This window comes from Python bivittatus, unplaced genomic scaffold (genome assembly GCF_059951505.1).
Source record: "Python bivittatus isolate LINGU-HERP-01145 unplaced genomic scaffold, Pbiv_v1 ctg000700_np1212, whole genome shotgun sequence".
Lineage (NCBI taxonomy): Eukaryota > Metazoa > Chordata > Lepidosauria > Squamata > Pythonidae > Python > Python bivittatus.
The window spans coordinates 78723844-78741693 of record NW_028277098.1 but is presented as its reverse complement, the minus strand read 5'-3'; the positions used below and the strand labels follow the sequence as shown (position 1 = coordinate 78741693).

Sequence of the window (17850 nt, the reverse complement as noted above, 5' to 3'; positions counted from 1 at the left end):
AATCAATCAATTCATCACTAAAATAGGATCGACGCAAGGTGCACTTCATCACACCCCTTTAGGACATCAAGCAAATAATTGTAGAAATGTCTATTTTCCAATGATTCAGAATCAATATTGGGTGATTTTTTTTCTGTACTTGGAATATTTTGCCCAAATTCAATAGTGGCTTTAATATCTTTGTACAAGCATACTTCTTCATGCAGTGAGACTAATTCAGTGTGTTCTTTTCCGTACAATTCCCATGCATGTCATGGAAGACTTTTCTGACAGTTCTACTCTATTTTGTGAACCTCAGAGAGAAAAAAAGTTTCTGACCTGAAATCTGACAAACTCTGAATAGCTTTTACATTTCTGTAGTGAGACACATGTCCACTGGGGAAGAACAGCAAACAGGTCACAAAATTAAAAGAAATAAGAAGCCATCATAATTATTCAACCAGTGTTTATAAAAATTACCCATATGTGCAGCAATTCAAATGCATCCAAAATCAAAAGATATTTAATTATTGAAAGGAACATATGGAGAGGAACCTGTGTACTATTAAGAGAGGATAGAAGCAGAATGACAAGTACCTGGGTACAAAGGGTGACTAAAACCCCAATAATCACAGAGGACATTTGGAAATTAAGCCACAGAGGGCTTAAAAGAAGGGGAGGAAGAAGAAAAGGACTTTTTTTTTTTTCCTGAGTGCTTTGCAAAGTGCTGGGACAGCCATGAGAACATTATCACCCTGGTGTATTCTAGGCAAGCCTGCTTTTGGAACAGCACATGCAGAAGACCCTTAGTCAAAGATCATAGTTCCCGGGACGCCACATACAGAGGAACTGTTCCTTCAAGTAGGTGAACAAGATTTATATGTAGATTTGTATGTAATAACAAGCATTTCTAATTTAACTAAGTGATCTGCTAGAAGTCAATGCAATTTAGCCAGGAAAGTGTCATATGCTGCTATTTGGAGGCATGGATCAATAAATAAAATCCATAGAATGGAAATTCACTTAAGGAATTAATATGAATTCATCAATGGGATATTTTGGTTGATAGAATAGTGGACAGAGAAACTTTCTGATCTTAAGTTTATTATTAAGAAAATAATTAATGCACCTCTCTGTGTGGATGTGTTGTTCTACATTCTTTCCCAAGACAATTTTTTCTCCAATTTCTCCAGCATTATGTAGAGATTATCTAAAATATTGGAGGCTGTGTCATTTTGTAGTAGCCAAGTGGGAAAATGAAATCTTTTTATTATCATCAGATCAAGTTGATTCTACACTTAAAATCTCCCATTGAAAGCATTGGATCTAAATTAGTCATAACCAATGTCTTATTGATCTAAATAGAACTAATCTGTCGGATGAAATCTGGAATCAATCCATTAAATAGAATGAAATATGGTATGCAATGATGTTTCAAATGTGCTTGAAATTACATTTCATGCATAAGTAATTGCAACATAAATATTCAAGCTTTTAATTCCATACATTGGTATCATAATCTAAAGTACATGGAACTGGAGCTTTTAAAGGATTCAGTAGACTGTGAATGGGGGAAAAAATCATGCTATTCCATGAGTTCTTGTACAAGTTAGCAGTATAGAGCCTTAATGTATCTGGGTCATGGTACACTGAGCACCTCTTTGCTTAACTTCATAGTCAAATGCAGTTGTAGCTTTGCTTCCTAGAACCTCATTCTGGTAAGGTTGCTGGTAAGCCTAGGGTTAATGCCTGAAGCTGCAATGCAGGGTATATATGTATAAAGGCTGTGAAAAGACTTAATACGTAAGTCATTTATTGTATCATCTCTGTACATAGAATATTTGCCTTTGGAAGTTAAGAATTCCCTTTGTGCTAAGTTCCCATTTGTATGTTCCTGTTTGTTGGAGATGGAGAAAATGATGTGGTTCATTGGAAACATATACTGCAGTTTGAGACATGTGTTCTTCCCTGGGCCTTAGGTATTTTTAATAGGAAATCAAGACTGTTGGCAAACTTCTATCATCTCTTTTGGCTTGGAGCAAGGAGGCATGGGGTGGTCATCACTTTTGATTAGAAGGCTAGCACCCAAGACACAAATCAGTTTTGGATCAATACTGCTTGATCACTTCATATTACTAGAGTACGATCTGGAGAAAGATTTCTACAATATTCATATATGAGAACACTGAAATGATATTCTTTGAACTAATTGACAAATTAAATAAATAATAAATTGGTTTGTTTATACTACATTTTATATAAGATAGTTTGTATTTTGAAATTATGAAAATTTTCAAAATACATTTTGAAAATGTATACATTTTTTGTCAAATTTAGTCAAGTGTACCTTAGGATAAGATGCATATCATGTTCTTATTCAGTAATATTTAATATATATTTTAAAAGTAGGGTGATGTTTTAACTTTGTTTTTCATACAAAAGTGTAATAGCATTGTCTCAGAATTAAGAGTATGAGGGTTTTTTTAGGTTTCTTAGATTTTTTTTAAAGTGTTGTAAGAGTTCTAATTTATATTATAAAATCTAAGTAAAAGGAAATAAAGAACATTAAATTTGTAGTAAATTAAAGCATTTTCCACAGTGACACTATAGACTTTGGACCAATAATAATCACCTCTTGCAGTCCTTTTTTAAATTTATTTAATTAATAACAAAAGAATAAGAAAAAAAGAGAAACACAGTGATAATAATGGTGGAGATACATACATTGTCAGAGAAAAGAACAAAACATACAGTAAAAAGTACTTTACAAAAAAGTGAAAGAAGTACGCCAAAAAAAATAGTATATGTCATTATAACAGTAAACAGGTATAATTTTATATATACTTATCTAAAGCAAATATTATTCAAGTTCGTATATATTTCTAATACATGTATTTTTTTAACCTACTATATTTTGTATAAATGAGTCTCATATTTCATTATACTTGCCCATACAAAGTCTGTGTCTATAGGCAATCCGCTCATCAGTGGCAAGTGCAATCAGATCTTCAATCCATTGAGTGACTGGGGCCATACATTTATCTTTCCGATGCTGCAATATCAGTCTTTTAGCCATAGTAAGGGCACGGGGAATCCCTTTACGTTTTCCAGTTGTCAAGTTCCATGTACTAGGTATGTAATTCAGGAGAATATTATCCTTTGAGAATTTTAGCTTTTGGCGCACAGTCACATTTATATGGTCCACTGCTTTCTCCCAAAACTTAATAAGTATAGGACATTGTAAAAACGTGTTTTAAAGAAGCACTGTCCTTATTACATCTCCCACAAAATGCTGCCTTAAACAATCCTTTTCTAAGGATTCTAAGTCGTAATTTAAGGTCCGCTGACACTCTTGCTATAGATGTAAAGACGTTCTCCCATTGTCTAGGCAACATAGGAACCTCTAATTCTTCCACCCATCTCTTAGCATCTGCATGTCAAATTGATTTATTGATAACAAATATCTATAAAAATGAATAGTAGGGTTTTTTAATGTTTTTTTTTGTTTTTTACTTTTAAAGGATTTAACAAGTTGTTCTAGTATCTCAGGTGTCTCAGAAGCTGAAAATGCTGCTGGTCCAAACAATGCTGTTAACAAATGTTGTAACTGTAAATATTGCCATTGAGTTACATCTGATAGATGATATTTATCTCTTAACACAGCATATGTTAAAAATTCATCATCATCATCTATCAACTGGTCCAAAGTCAATATCCCCGCTTCCATCCAATGTTTCCATATCACCATATTTTTCCCAATTTACCTCTTGCAATCCTAATAGTCAGAACAGATATAGAAACATTCCATTTTATCATTTCCAGTATTCAGGGAGTAGAGATGTTCCATTCAGGAGGATGGAATGGAAATTTATGTATATTCTATGTGATTCTCACTTGCAAGAGAGCTTGGAAAGAAGAGAAGGAACAGTTGTCTGTAGTCCAGGAATAGCTCAGCCATTGCAAAACAGACAAGAGATAAAAAGACAGCAACAAAATTGATTTTTACTCTGAACCGTATGCATGAGAAATACATTATTAGCCCTATCTGGTGCCCATAAATCATTTAATCTGGATCAGTCTAGTGATATTCTTCCATTTTTACTTTTAAAGAGTAAAAGATTTGGAATTCCAAACTATTTAATTATATATTGAAAATGGAACCAGCTTATTCGGGTATTCCTCATTGTCCCATGGTTAATTTTTTAATTTTTTTTAAAAAAACTAGATTATTGAGTATATCACATTTGTTTTGTCTCACAGTGCCTTCAGTTCATTCATATCTTTGCTTCATTTTATTTTCATATGAACATTTATAAAACATTAACAAGGAGTTTCACATGTGTAATTGTAACAGAATACTTTCTATGTGGTGTGTATGTATATCAAAATCAATTGAGGTGTATGTAATACATTTATTTTAAGAGTTCTTTTCTGTGGCACTTGCAATAATGAATGTGTACATCATTAAAATATAATTAACATGGTTATTTCCAGTGTTTGTAACCACTGGACATGTGCATGCTGATAACACAGAGAAGAGAAAGGATAAAGGAACCAAAAACTGTAGCAAACTATGCATGTTTTAATTACTTCTAGTCTTAGTTTTACAAATTGTCTTAGTTAAATTGAAATTCAGGAGGATGGATTGGAGAGCAAAGATAAATTAATCAATTTGCTAAGAAATCCCATCCCTGTTTACCTGAAAAATCGTTTAAGGCTCTTTTCTGACTTTAGAGCAGTGGTTGGTTAGTTGGTTGCAAAGATGTTTTAGATACCAATTGCTGATATGCAAGAACCACCAATAATCATAGCTCTTGAAACTGTAGTAATATTTTCAGTGTGTTAAAACATTAAGTTTAGGTCATCGTATTTCATCGTATAGTTTTTGCTTTTGTCCATTGCCTGTAACAGTACATGACACATTTGTCAAGAGAGAACAACTTGTACCTTGTTTTACAAGGTGACTTTGAGGTGTAACATTCCAGTATGAATGGATGAACTTCAAGAGGTTAATGATTAAGTGGGAAGAATATGATATATCATCAGCAAGGGAAGAAATTGAATGCTAGGAGTTTTTGAGAGAGATTATTTCTAAAGCAGATTATAGCATGCACTGTGTTCACTGGCTGTACTTGAGCGCAGTTCCAAAGTGCTTATGCAGAATTGCCAGTCCTATTCATGTATAGCTCCAATAAAATTCACTGCAGAGAGGAAAGGGAATATAAATCATGCCAAATTCTTTCCTAGTATGACCACCGATTTACTATTTTAAGCTATGTGTGTACACTCTAGTGGTTTGACAAAACCCATGTTCTGTAGCTGTTTTGTATGTCTCATAGGTGGTTTGAGAGACACATAAGAACTGATATTTTAATGCTCCAAGGAGCTAATATATCAGTGGGATATTCAAGATGTGTTTGCATGTGTGTTCATAATGCATGACAACTCAGGTTTAATTGTGAATCCGAGATTTACAAATGCCCAGATTAAATATGTATATGTATATAACTGGCTACAAGTGTCTTTGACATTGTTTGAATCTTTGCCAATACTCTTCCCAGCAAGTTATTCTACATCAGCTTACTCATAGAGGTGGCATTTATGTCTAGAACACGTAATTATGAATTAAGAAGTGCAGAGCTTATTTATTACATTTTCATATGCAAAAGCAATTCCATTATTGGAATACATAAGAAATGAAATGAATTATCAACTTGTACTTAGTGGGGCTCAGCCAAAACATCCATTACTTCATCTTGCTGTTTTCACATTGCTCCTTCCCTTGATTATTTTTGGGACAGCCTTGCAAACTGTTTATTCATGTAGTAAGTCCATTCTTATTGTATGATTGTTCTTCTTTCTGTTTTTAGTCACTGTCCTGTCATGTCCCCCCACCCCCCGCCCTTCCCCGGTTGCTTTCTCTCTTCATCCAAGTGAGAATATAGAATTTTGCTCTTCCACTGATTTGGCTCCAAATGATGTCATGTGGTCTAATGTGATTGGCTTCTCTGTAGTGTGATTTGGCTCTGCAGTGACATTTAAAGAGAGTCAAAGTAAATATATTTCCTGACTATTCTAGTATCTTGCAAGTAAAAATTAGATGCGATAAAGTATGTGTACTGATGTATGGAGTGCAACCATTGTTGCTGCCAAGATCATGAATAGCCCCTTCTTCAATCCTCTAAAGCTTGCTAATGAACTTTCAATCTTAATTTTAGACCTTAGTTACCTCTAAATTTTTGTTCTTCTTTATGCCTAAACAGGCTTAAAACTGCTCTACAATAATCGGTAGGTATTGTTATTGTTTGGTGAGGAACGCAAAGCATTGTGAAGTGACTTGCCCAGGACTATACAAAACCTTAGTAGCAGTTGTACTTATCATGTACAGACATTCCTGTTTGAGGAAATTAGCAATCAGACTTTAGAGCAGTATTCAAAAACTAGGGGAGATCAAAGCAAATTTGGTAGTAGAGACAGCTCTGCAATACTATGTACAGTTCAAATTTAAAATCCTTGATATGAAGTCTAATTATGCTTTTTTCCTTCTTCCCCACTTTTGGACATTTCCTTCATCTGACTGCATATTTAGAAGAAATGCATATTCCTACTCCTATTACTTGTAAGTACCTAGCTGGATATAACCATTTCCTTAAGCATGCACAGGACAGTAGCAGGATTTTGTTTCTTTGTTTATAAAATATTTTTCTTGATTTTTTTTAATTATTATTATTATTTTTGGTAAAACTTCACATTTATAAGGATATCATCTATCCAATGCCCACACCATTAATATCCCCAACCGCGTATTTAAAGGGGGAAAAAGTAGGGGAACCCAAGAGAGCTTAGCTTGTGTGTGCAGAAATAATCCGTTCCCTTCTCACTCCTTTAATCCCATTTGTAGTCTTTGACTGTCATCTCTGTCTATTTAGGCTCAAAGGAAATGGATACAGTAACAGGCAGGACTCTCATTACTATCCCTCGCATTTCTGAAAATCAATACTTCACTGGAAACATTCAATAGTTTTGATTCCTTCTTTCATTATAATCTGCTATTTGGGTGCCCTTTGCTAAGAGTGCAGGTTGTGGGAAAGGGTCCAAAGGAGAAGAGAAGGTTGAACACTTACATATTTGCTGTTCTAATCAAGATAGAAGCAGTGGGGGACCATAAGTAAGATCCTTTGCATTAAAAAGATCTGCAGCCATGTGCTTCTGAAGGGACTGTGGTTCATGCCAGCACCTTGATTAAATATTGCTTCAACAGTCTTATCGTTTGGGGGGGGGGGGACAACAACTATTGGTCATATTATTCCTTAGCATCTCAAACTCAGTATGGCCTGCAGCTATTAAAAAGGAAGCAAAAACTGAATATTTTTAACAGAGATCATGTCATTAAATCTAAGGAAGTTCCCCAACTAAAAAATGAACTAAATGCCTTTTAGTGTTTCACTGTGTTTAGGCTACCTTTTCATACATTCATATACATGCCTCATGTATGGATCAGTTTGGGAGTCCCCTGTTAAAAGTGCTTATCATATTATTACTTTAATAAATTTTGATTTCCAAGGTTTTAAAACATACCCTAGTATGTGAGTTCAATTATTTTGGGCCCTGCTAATGCTTAAATTATGCAGGAACAGTACCTTTGATTCCTCTTTTGGCTGGCTTCCATTTTCAAATGTTTATTTTTTTAAAAAGAGCCAAATGTGACTTAGCTGAAAATGAATCATACATATATTTGTTTAAGTTCGTTTCTTTATTTCCAAGTATTCATATCTCTAAGAGCTATAATCTTGTTTTAGAATATCTTTTGCAGTTAACAGGGAATTGCTATAATATTTTATATATATTAGATTTTTTTTTATCAAAAGGGAATTCATAGAAGCCTTATGATTTTCCCAATTAATAAAAGGCAAGAACATTTATGCTCCTTTCCTCTTTTTCTTGCTCATTAAATTAATTCTTTTGCTTCCTGAAATGTGATTATCCTTGTGGTTCAGCCTTAGTATGTTTATAACGTTAGGTTAATATTACTCTAATGAATGGATTAATATTACCCTATTAATAGGATAATATTAACTTTTGTCTCCTATTCATATTCTGGGGAGAGTATGGACATAATATATGGATATCATTTGGTATAATATGACCATAGATTCAATCTCCCTGTTCTCTTTAAAAAATTCACAGTGCCTTTTCAGCAAATATATTCTCTAGCTCAAGGGTGCAAAAAGTGAAGCCCGTCATCAGCTGTTTGTAGTTCTTGCTTTAGATTCTTTAGATCTGTTTATAAAATACATAGCCATTCAACTACTAGGCCTAACTGCAGAAAGCATCAGAATTTCAGAAGGTGATCCAGAGATGGAGGGTATAATTTCCAGTTCAAGATTCCTGAAATGAGACACTGAAGCTGGTGGAAGAGCTAGTGGGAAGGGGCATAAAGCTAAGCTTGGGGTCTTAAATTCACGCTTAACTATACAGTTCCAACTGGATTCAGTGCCATTTAGGTTGAATCACAACCTAGTTAGTTTTTAATTCACATTTTCATTCACAGAATACTCATAGCAGCTAGTATATTTTAAAGAAAATGTTTTTAAAGATAAAAAAAATCAAAAGATGTTAAATATATAAACAGATGCTAGTTTAACGCTTAGTCTACATTGTCCACTGCTTTCCACGGAACCTAAATGTGTGATTTAACATCATCTAGATCAGTGTTTCTCAACCTTGGCCGCTTTAAGATGGGCAGACTGGGGAATTCTGGGAGTTGAAGTCCACCCATCTTAAAGTGGCCAAGGTTGAGAAGCACCAATCTAGATGAAACCCACTTCCTTTGCTCTGGTTACAAATGGCCTGTAATGTTAACTCTTGTATCCTGCCTTTCTAATATTGTGCAACTTAAAATGCAGTTAATAGTATTATGAAGTAGTCGATCATCCAGGCAGTGACTAGTTGTAGGCTGGCTTAAGTTTATATTGTTATACCTTTAGATTGTTCTTTATGCTACTCTAGAAACTTGAATAAAATATTGTTTAATATCTTTTGAAACTTTCACAAGTGCAAAATGAGAACCCAGGGAACATATGCAACCCTCTGCTTGCTTAATATCTGCTGCAGAGCATACATTTGATTTGCACTGCAGTCTCATACATAAAGTAATAGAGTTGTTAAAAGAAGTGATTCAAGTAGAATCATTTGGATAAATAAATAAATAAATTTGGATAAATCTGTACCAACTATTTTGTGAAATGACACCGTTTACATGCTAAATCTGTCAAAGATAGAAAATAAATATAACATTGAGTCTCCTTATATTTTAAGGAAATAATCCAGCAAGCATTGCTGTTATAACATCCTTTATATATTTTAAAGGTGCAAATAAATTTCTTAAGTCAAATCTCTTTGAAATGAATGGAAAGAAAACTGTACAATTGCAGTAATTTTAGAAGCTTTGCATTTGGACAAAACTGATTATTCAAGCTCCTTACCATCAAATCACAACAAGGCCTCATACTGACTGTCACTTGCTCTAGTAAAATTTTAGCATGCAGAGTTGGATTTGCTGCCTTTGTGAACCTAGTATTGCCCAGAGGAACACAGCCGTATTTGTAACACTCTCTTCTGCTTGTCTTAATCATGTAAATTTAGGGTGTTCAGCAGGAACAGTTTTGCGTCTTTTTAAGCATTTAAATTTGACCTGGGTTTCTCTGTGAATACTTGTTCTTTTTCATAATTTATGTATTTATTCATTTTGCCGTCATCCTTCATTTCTTCCAAGGAATTTTACAAGGGCTTTTCCCTTGCTCATTACAGCCCTGACAAATAGGTAGAGCCAGATCTTGGTGACTGATCTAGATTTACTTTCAGCTTTAAGCTGCCCTCTGATTTCAAGTCCTGTCTCCCTGGTCAAAGTCTGACATGGTATTCACTATCTGATTCAAAGATGGGATCAAAGTAGAGATTTGAACAGAATTTAAGGGTTTATCTCAGATGTTATATAATTGTCTGTGGTCATTGCATAGCCTAATTGAGAAATCCAGTGCTTATTAGGTGCTGATCAGGTTACAGAGAGGCTTTGTTCCTTATTGCCTAAAAAAATCGTATTAATAAATTACATTCTTGTATTCTTGTTTTACTCTTGGTCAAATGAATGCGACGGATGCAGGAAATCAGTTAACTTAAGCATTTTTCTGTGTCACTTATCTCAGCACACACTGGTTACATTCTTCTCTGACATAGCCTTCTGGAAATTCTTTCTTAACGATACACCTTGTCATTTGTGTAATGAACAAAACATAGGTACACACACACACACTGTCTGATAACTGGCAGGTGAAATTCTTCAGAATTTCACATTTCATAAGCCTGTGATCTGTAAAGGATTGACACAAATGTGATGAAAGCCACTTTTCCTAGATGCTTCAGTTGTGTTTATGGGAAGCTGGTCAAGGAAGGGAACAGGAATTATCATGATACAGCTTGTCATGACTTTAGAAATAGCATTTGAATTGCCTTCTTTGTGGAAGGTAAGCATTTCAGGTAAATGCTTCTGTCACTCAAAAGACAGCACAGCACATGACAGGTCAGAACTCATGTTCAGTGCTTTATGTTTCATCTTTTTTTTTCTTGACACATCTCACAATGGAGGAAAGTAACTAGAACTAGAACTCCCCCAGGGTTCTGTCCTAGGACAAATGCTTTTTAACATATATGGTCTGGAATCGGGCATGACTAGTGAAATCACCAAGTTTGCTGAGGATATAAATTGTTCTGAGTAGTAAAAACAATAGAGGACTGTGAAGAGCTCCAAATGGAAGAGTGGGTATCAAAATACCAGATGTCATCCAATGTGAGCAAGTGTAAAGTGATGCATGTTGATACCAAAAATCCTAACTACTCATATAAGCTAATGGGATCAGAGCTAGCATTGACTGACGAGGAAAGAGATTATGCCAACAACATAATGCCCTTAATCAATGGTGCACCTGGAATACTGTGTTCAGAGGAGAACAACTAAGATAATCAAGAGTCTGGAGCAGTTTTCCTATAAGAAAAGGCAAATGAGAGGGGGCATGATTAAGGTGCACAAATTATGTATGGTGTAGATAAAGTTTACAAGGAAAAGCTGTTTTCCCCTTCCCGAAATAGTAGAGCCAGTGGTCAATACAATGCAATTGAATCCTGGAAGAATGAGGACAAAGGAATGCTTTTTTTATATAATGTATAATTAAATTTTGGAATTGTAGAATAGGTTGGACCAATTCATGGAAGTCATGGGGATGAATGGCTATAAGCTTTGATGGCAATGTGACTGCTTCTGAAGGCAGATCTTTAATCTTTAATCTTTAATCTTTATTGTCATTGTACTTCTCGTACAATGAAATTAAATTAAAATAAATCTGCAAGTCTAGTGGGCTTCCTTGTACGGTTGGTTGGCTGACGGTGAGAACAGATTGCTGATCTGGATGGGCCAGGGGTCTGATCCAACAAGGCACTGCTTATGTTCTTAAGCTGACCTTTTTAAACAGAAATAAGAAGCAAAATAAGCCTCCAATAGGCTGAACACTTATTTTATTTTAAATCTCCCCTAGGCCTCCTCAAATGTTATATAAAGGTCATTTTGGTCCTACTTTCTCCTGTGATGTTGCAGCATCAATGTCACACTGTAATGGGTTTAAATTGCTTCATTCGATTTCTTCAGTATGTAAGCATACCATAAGCTCCTGCTATTTTGGATCATCATATTGGCATATCCGGTTATTTGTGTGCCACATAAACTGGACATGAATTCTCCCCAAAATATTGATATTCTTTCAATATCCAGTGGTTCAGGTTCCCCTCTGTCATTTAAAAAGCAGCAAGATGATTTTGAATTCTTTTACTGCAGATATATACCTTTAAATCTATTACTGTGGGCCATTCAAAATCAAAATTATATGATTTGTCTGCAGCAAAGCAAAGAAACAATGGTATTTTGTAGTTTATCAGTCCCAGGATGGAGGTAATATACCAATCCTGGCCCTCTTGATCTCTTGGCAGCTTTTGATATAATCAATCATGATATCTTTCTGGGCCAACTGAGAGGGGTTGGCTGTGGGAAGCACTGTTCTTCAGTGCTTCTCCTCCTTCCTCTGAGGCTGGTTCCAGTCAGTGTTGGTAGGAAGGGAAAGGTCCAGATCTACATTGCAGGGTGCCTCAGAATTTGACTCTTCACCTACTCCTATTTAACATCTACATGAAACCTCTGGTGAGTCATCTGTTGGTTAAATCTGAATGGGATAACAAAGTTGGTGTGCAATCCGAGTCCTCCTAGACGTGTGAATCCTGCTTGAGGAGCAGGTGGCAGTTGTGGCCAGGATAGCTTTCACACAAATACTGTACATCTTGTGCGCCAGTTGCACCCATTCCTAGATCAAGAGGCACTGCTCATGGTTACTCATACCTTAGTCACCTCTCCCCTACACCCAATTGGACTATTACAATGTGCTCTACATGGGGCTGTTCTTGAAGAACATTTAGGAACTTCAGCTTGTCCAGAATGCAGTGGCACATTCAGTTTTGGGCACACCATGGTACATCCATGTACATCTATGTGAGCTGCATGAATTGCGCTGCCTCCCAGTAGGTTTCCAAGTGCTATTAAGGCGTTGGTTATTACCTTTAAAGCCCTACATGGAATGGGACCACCTACCTCTGATGGTTTCCACCTGTACCACCAGATGTGGCAGGGTGGGTTTGCTCTGAGTCCCCTCAGTGAAGCAGTGTCACCTGGTGGGTCCTAGGAAGTGTGCCTTCTCTGTCATGGCACATACCTTCTACAGTAATCCTGCCCCCCCCAGAGATACAGACAGCCCCAACTCTAATCGCCTTTCAGAAGACTGTGAAGACCTGGCTCTCGTTCTATGCTTCAGGGCCCAGATCTTAGTTACTGGAATTCTGGTGTGGGTGCATGAGATATGTACGAACTGAGGTTTTAATAGGGGCTTCTACTTTGTTTCTTTTTGGTTTTAATGGATTGTTATATCTTCATTTTGTTCACCGCCCAGAGTTTGACTGGAGAGATGGTCAGCCATATAAATTGAGTTATAAATAAATAAACGCTTTAAAGAAACTGAAGTATTAGGACATCTAGGCATTTAATGCAAGGTATCATTTAAATTTATTTTAATAAGCAATATTCATCTTTGTTTACAGCCCTTAATAGTGTTTCAGTGTTGGCTAACCCCAGCCGCCTAAAATTTTCATTATGATAGGCTCATCATTTCAAATTAGCATTTCCACTGAGAAATCTGATGAACTCCTAATATTAAGCAGTTCATATAGCTGTATTCTATTAACAGTCTGGAATACTACTTCTGCATAAACTGGATAATTACCTAGCTAGTTCGTACAGTATATTGCTGAATCTATTATTGGTTATATGTTATGATATAAAATGTGTTTCCCCTTTCTTTATAATATTTATTGTATTCCCATCTTAATGCTTTGCACTTACTTTGAACTGCATAAAATGGTGGAAAATATCTTCTTTTTATCACCCAGTGCAAAAGTGGTGCCTGCCAGATAAATTAGTCCTATAGGTTCCCCTAGCTGTAATTTATTGTACAATGTTTAGTTTACAGTACAGTAAATCCAGGAAATTGGGTTATTTCCAAAAGCTGTAGGTAAGTTAACCATGGGGAAATGTGATGTTTGAATGCAGCCTCTTATCTTTTCAGAGAAGGCATGCCTCTGCACATGAGTTCACTCCTGTGTCAATATTAATGATACCTCCCCATCAGACTGTGAAACCCATTTACTAGTACTTATATGGTGAAAGATTAATTATAGCCCATCTCACACCTGCATTGTCATGAAATGGATCATGTTGTGCCTGTCATTAATCATTGCAGAGTAATGAAGCCATAACAAAATGCACACGTGTTTGTTAAAGCTGCTTCCCACATTAGAACAAAGTAAACAGGAATTCTGTATCATATGGTTGCATAGGATCAAGCATATCTGTTTTGAATGTGGGAGATATTCTATCAGAACGTAATGAGCATGGATACAGATTTCTTAATCATATGCCAGTCTGGTACTTCTATTCTAGAGTTCCTTTGGAAATTCTCCTTCTCTAAATTTATCCTTAGGAATTCTGAACTAATTGTTCAATTGTTGTTTCTGAAGTGGAACTGATGCTGTGCCATTTGCTTATTTATTTCTAAATTTTGCAAAACACTATACAAATGTATAACATGCCACAGTTTAATGTTTCATCAGTTACTTTCTATCTGCCCTTCCATCATGAACAGTTTTACAGCAGGATATATAGATCAGCCTATATGAGGTCCTCATCAGTATTACAGATATTCTATTCATTAGGCATTTTGTTCATTTTCTGCATCATTCTGCATATTTAAAAAAAGAAAAGAAAAGAAAAATCCTAATATTAATTATGCAATATCTAATTCTTCTTAAACAGTAACATCTGATAGGGCATTGCAAATCTTTAAATTGCAGAATGTCTGCTCCCTCCATTCAAAAGAACATGGCCATGCCATTTGCATCTTCATAATGCAGAATCCAATTTATAATTTTTATTGATGTGAAATAATCAGTTTTGACACACAGGAAGCCTTCAAGGCTGCAGACAGAAGTTCCTTTGTGGGTTCAAGGTTAGGGCTACAAAGGGACATAGAGAGTGGGTTGGCAGGATGAAATTATAGGTAGAAGTTGTTTCTCCCTTTTCACTGTTGTCAGTATTGGTGGTTTACTTTGTCAATGCTTCAAGCTTTCCAAACAACTTCATGAAGCAATGTAGTCCCTGCTTCTTAAAAGACAAAGCAAAGTTGCATCATTGTTTCATTTCTCATCACTCCGACAGCCTCCTCTGACACACCCAATGCTCAGAAGAACCCTTCTGGCTAGAGAAAATGCCAGAGGAATTTGTAGGAGCAATGAAAATTGCCCCAGCAACATGGTTAGTGTTGTCCCCATTCCATGAAAGTTTCATAGTAACTTTTCTGCATGAGAGGTAGACAGTGTTCTTACAGGATCAAAAATAGCTATTGTTTCAAATCACAGTCGCATGGCTTTCTTGTTTCTAAATGTCTGCAATATTAAATAGCCATAGCTGATAAATCATTGAATAGAAAAGATGGATTTCCTAGGTAAGGATCAATTTAATTTTTGCTTAAAGAGAAAGGCATTTTTGGGGTCTTTTGTTCCTATGAACAAATCAATTTATTTTACAAGAGGAAAACTGCTAACATATTTTTATTCAGATTTTATTACTGAATATATTACCATACAAAGAACGACCATAACGTCCCTAGTTTCTCTCTCTCTCTCTCTTTCCCTCTCTCTCTGTCTCATTTTCTTATCAATGGAGATTATGTGATGTTCTATGAACATCAGAAATCCATTTTTAAACAGTTGTTCCCCTTCCACATTTTCCCAAATAGAAATGAAAACTAGAGTGGTCAAATGTCAACAGAAGCTGAGCTATTCAGTCATCTCCATGTTCATAGTGTTGGCAACCAGAAGAAAATTGGAGCTCTTTCACTGGTGGGTGGAAGAAGAAGATACCATTTTTTGTTTTGTACCATGTGTGGTTAACCCATGCTCAAAACAGATGAACTTCTGATGGCTGTGTAAATAAAAAAAAGGCCTCTTTCCTTCCTTTATAGGTACAGCAATTTATTACTATACATGTCTCCCAATCTGTTTAAGGAAACTTGGGGGGGGGTAGAGAAATTCTGGATTTTTTCCCTATTCATTCTCATTCAGTTTGATGAAATAGAATTTGCTTCTGAACTCATTCTGACAAGGAATTTCAGAGAAATTCTTAGGAGAAGAGTATGGTCCTCTAACTTATTTAGTCATAACAAATGGATGTATGATTGTGATTCTCTGAAATCCCCTTTCCGGTGGTCTGAGACATTCCTGGTTTTCCACAATTAAATCCCAAGTGAACATTTCAAGAAACAATATCTCCCATGAGGCTTTTTCACTAGCAGCCTTACTGTCATTCCAGAGAACGAATTTTAACTTTGAGAAATTTTTGAAGAATATCTTGTTCTGGAGAAATTATCTGAATTTTTCTGCCCCCAAATATGGTAGAGAATATTTGAAAAGCCATTTGTTTCCAGTTTCAAAAACAAGTATAAATGTACTCATGCCTGTTCAGTTATTTAAAGTAATAGTGCAGGAAGTATTAACATCACCAATATTTCTTCTCTTCAGCTGTGTTAAGAAGAAGAAAGCTCCATGCAAACAAGAACATGTTTGCATGACTTATCTTTCTCAAGGTTTAATATTACTAAAAGAAAGCAACCATAAGGTGATCATTCTCTGATCATCTGTTCTTTGGAATGAACTTCCACAAGCAAACAGTTGATACTTAACAGTTATGAAAAATGAGCAATTTTCCTTTTTCCTCAGGCTTGCATCAAAATGACTCAGATAATAATCCAAGGAAAACTTTCATTTCAGAGAGGAGATGGTAACTCTCTGACCCTACTCAGCTCCCCTGTCAATCCCCAGTAAAAACAAGAGGGTCATCTCTTTTCCTTTAAGTCAGGCGTGCCACATTTTCTGGACAAGGGCTGCACTTGGCTTTTAGATCATCAACCACTGGCCACAGTCCAAAATATGGGTGGGATCTGGACAATAAATAAATTTGAATACATTAATTAAAATTACATCCAATTAATTAAATGCAACTAATCTTTATGCCCCATGTATTTAATGTATTCCCCCTTCTGTCACATTAAAATTTACAATTTGCTGGCAACTTCTGGAGAGACTCTGGAGGCTACGCCCAAGGGTTGCTCCTTCACTCCCCACTCTGGCACCTTGCAAGCTCAGACTTATGCTCCAATCTAGCAAGCATCACTGAAGTCTTCAACATGTATTGCTTTCTGCTCTTGGCTTTCCATATTTTCTCGAGATATTAGAAAGTTTGGTAGAGTGATATTGTCTGCAGTTTTCTGAACCTATCAAACAAGTAGAATGCAGGGAATCCAGTCCTTACTTCTCTTTTCTTCTCATCTCACAGAAACATACCTTGGGATAGAAAAGGAAACAGTAGCATTAGAAGTAGGTTCTCTATGGTGCTATTTTTTCTAGTTCTGCTTCAAAGTTAGTTTATCCATGTGATATATGAGATGCTTTAAGAGCAGCATTTTGCAAGTGTTTGCATTTTGGAGTCACAAATAGTAGTTTTTCTTAGTGTTTACTTGGAACACTCACAAAAGCTTGATTTCTTTTTGAGCCAAAGGCAAGATGCTGGTGCATATTTTAATGGCTTATTCTCATAGAAACTTACTACAAAAATTATTTTTAACTTAATTTATTTTATCTTTATTTTTATATTAAGTTAAGGGGAAACTTAATTTGTGGTATCTTTCAGAAGATCAGAAACAGCTGTGGAAACAGGCTTCTAAGTGGTTAGAAATTGCACAGATGCAAGAAAAACATATCTTGATTACACTTTATAAGAGGCATTGGAAGACTCTAAGTGATCTAGGCTATTAGACCAAGGGTGGGGTTTTAGATTTTGTTTTAATGTATATAATATTTAAAATAAATGTAAATACACTTTTGTTCAGGGTAAACTTGGAATTTAATTGTCACTCAACTATGGAAAATGAAAATATAGCTGCTTAAGTCTCATATCAATGCCTCATTATTATTATTAACATTTTTCTCTTGGAGACTAATCTTTGGCAAGAGATTAGGGGATCAAGGTCTCACCCAAACATATTTTACTCAGCAGACAGGTAGCTTTTCCAGTTGGAATAGAGGCTGACAGCATTTCGAAAGGGAAGTATACTTGGCCAGGAACCAAATTATCAAAGGAGCTTCCATGATTACATTTATATAATTGCC

At 35.6% G+C, this 17850-nt stretch overlaps 1 protein-coding gene across 1 annotated transcript in view; it reads left to right on the top strand.

Moving 5' to 3' along the window:
* PTPRT (protein tyrosine phosphatase receptor type T) overlaps positions 1–17850 on the top strand; it is a 678601-nt gene that overhangs the window by 577393 nt on the left and 83358 nt on the right. The window contains exon 15 of the mRNA XM_088154570.1: positions 6569–6598. Coding sequence (XP_088010696.1) covers positions 6569–6598 — 30 coding nt within the window. The remainder of the gene's footprint in view (positions 1–6568; positions 6599–17850) is intronic.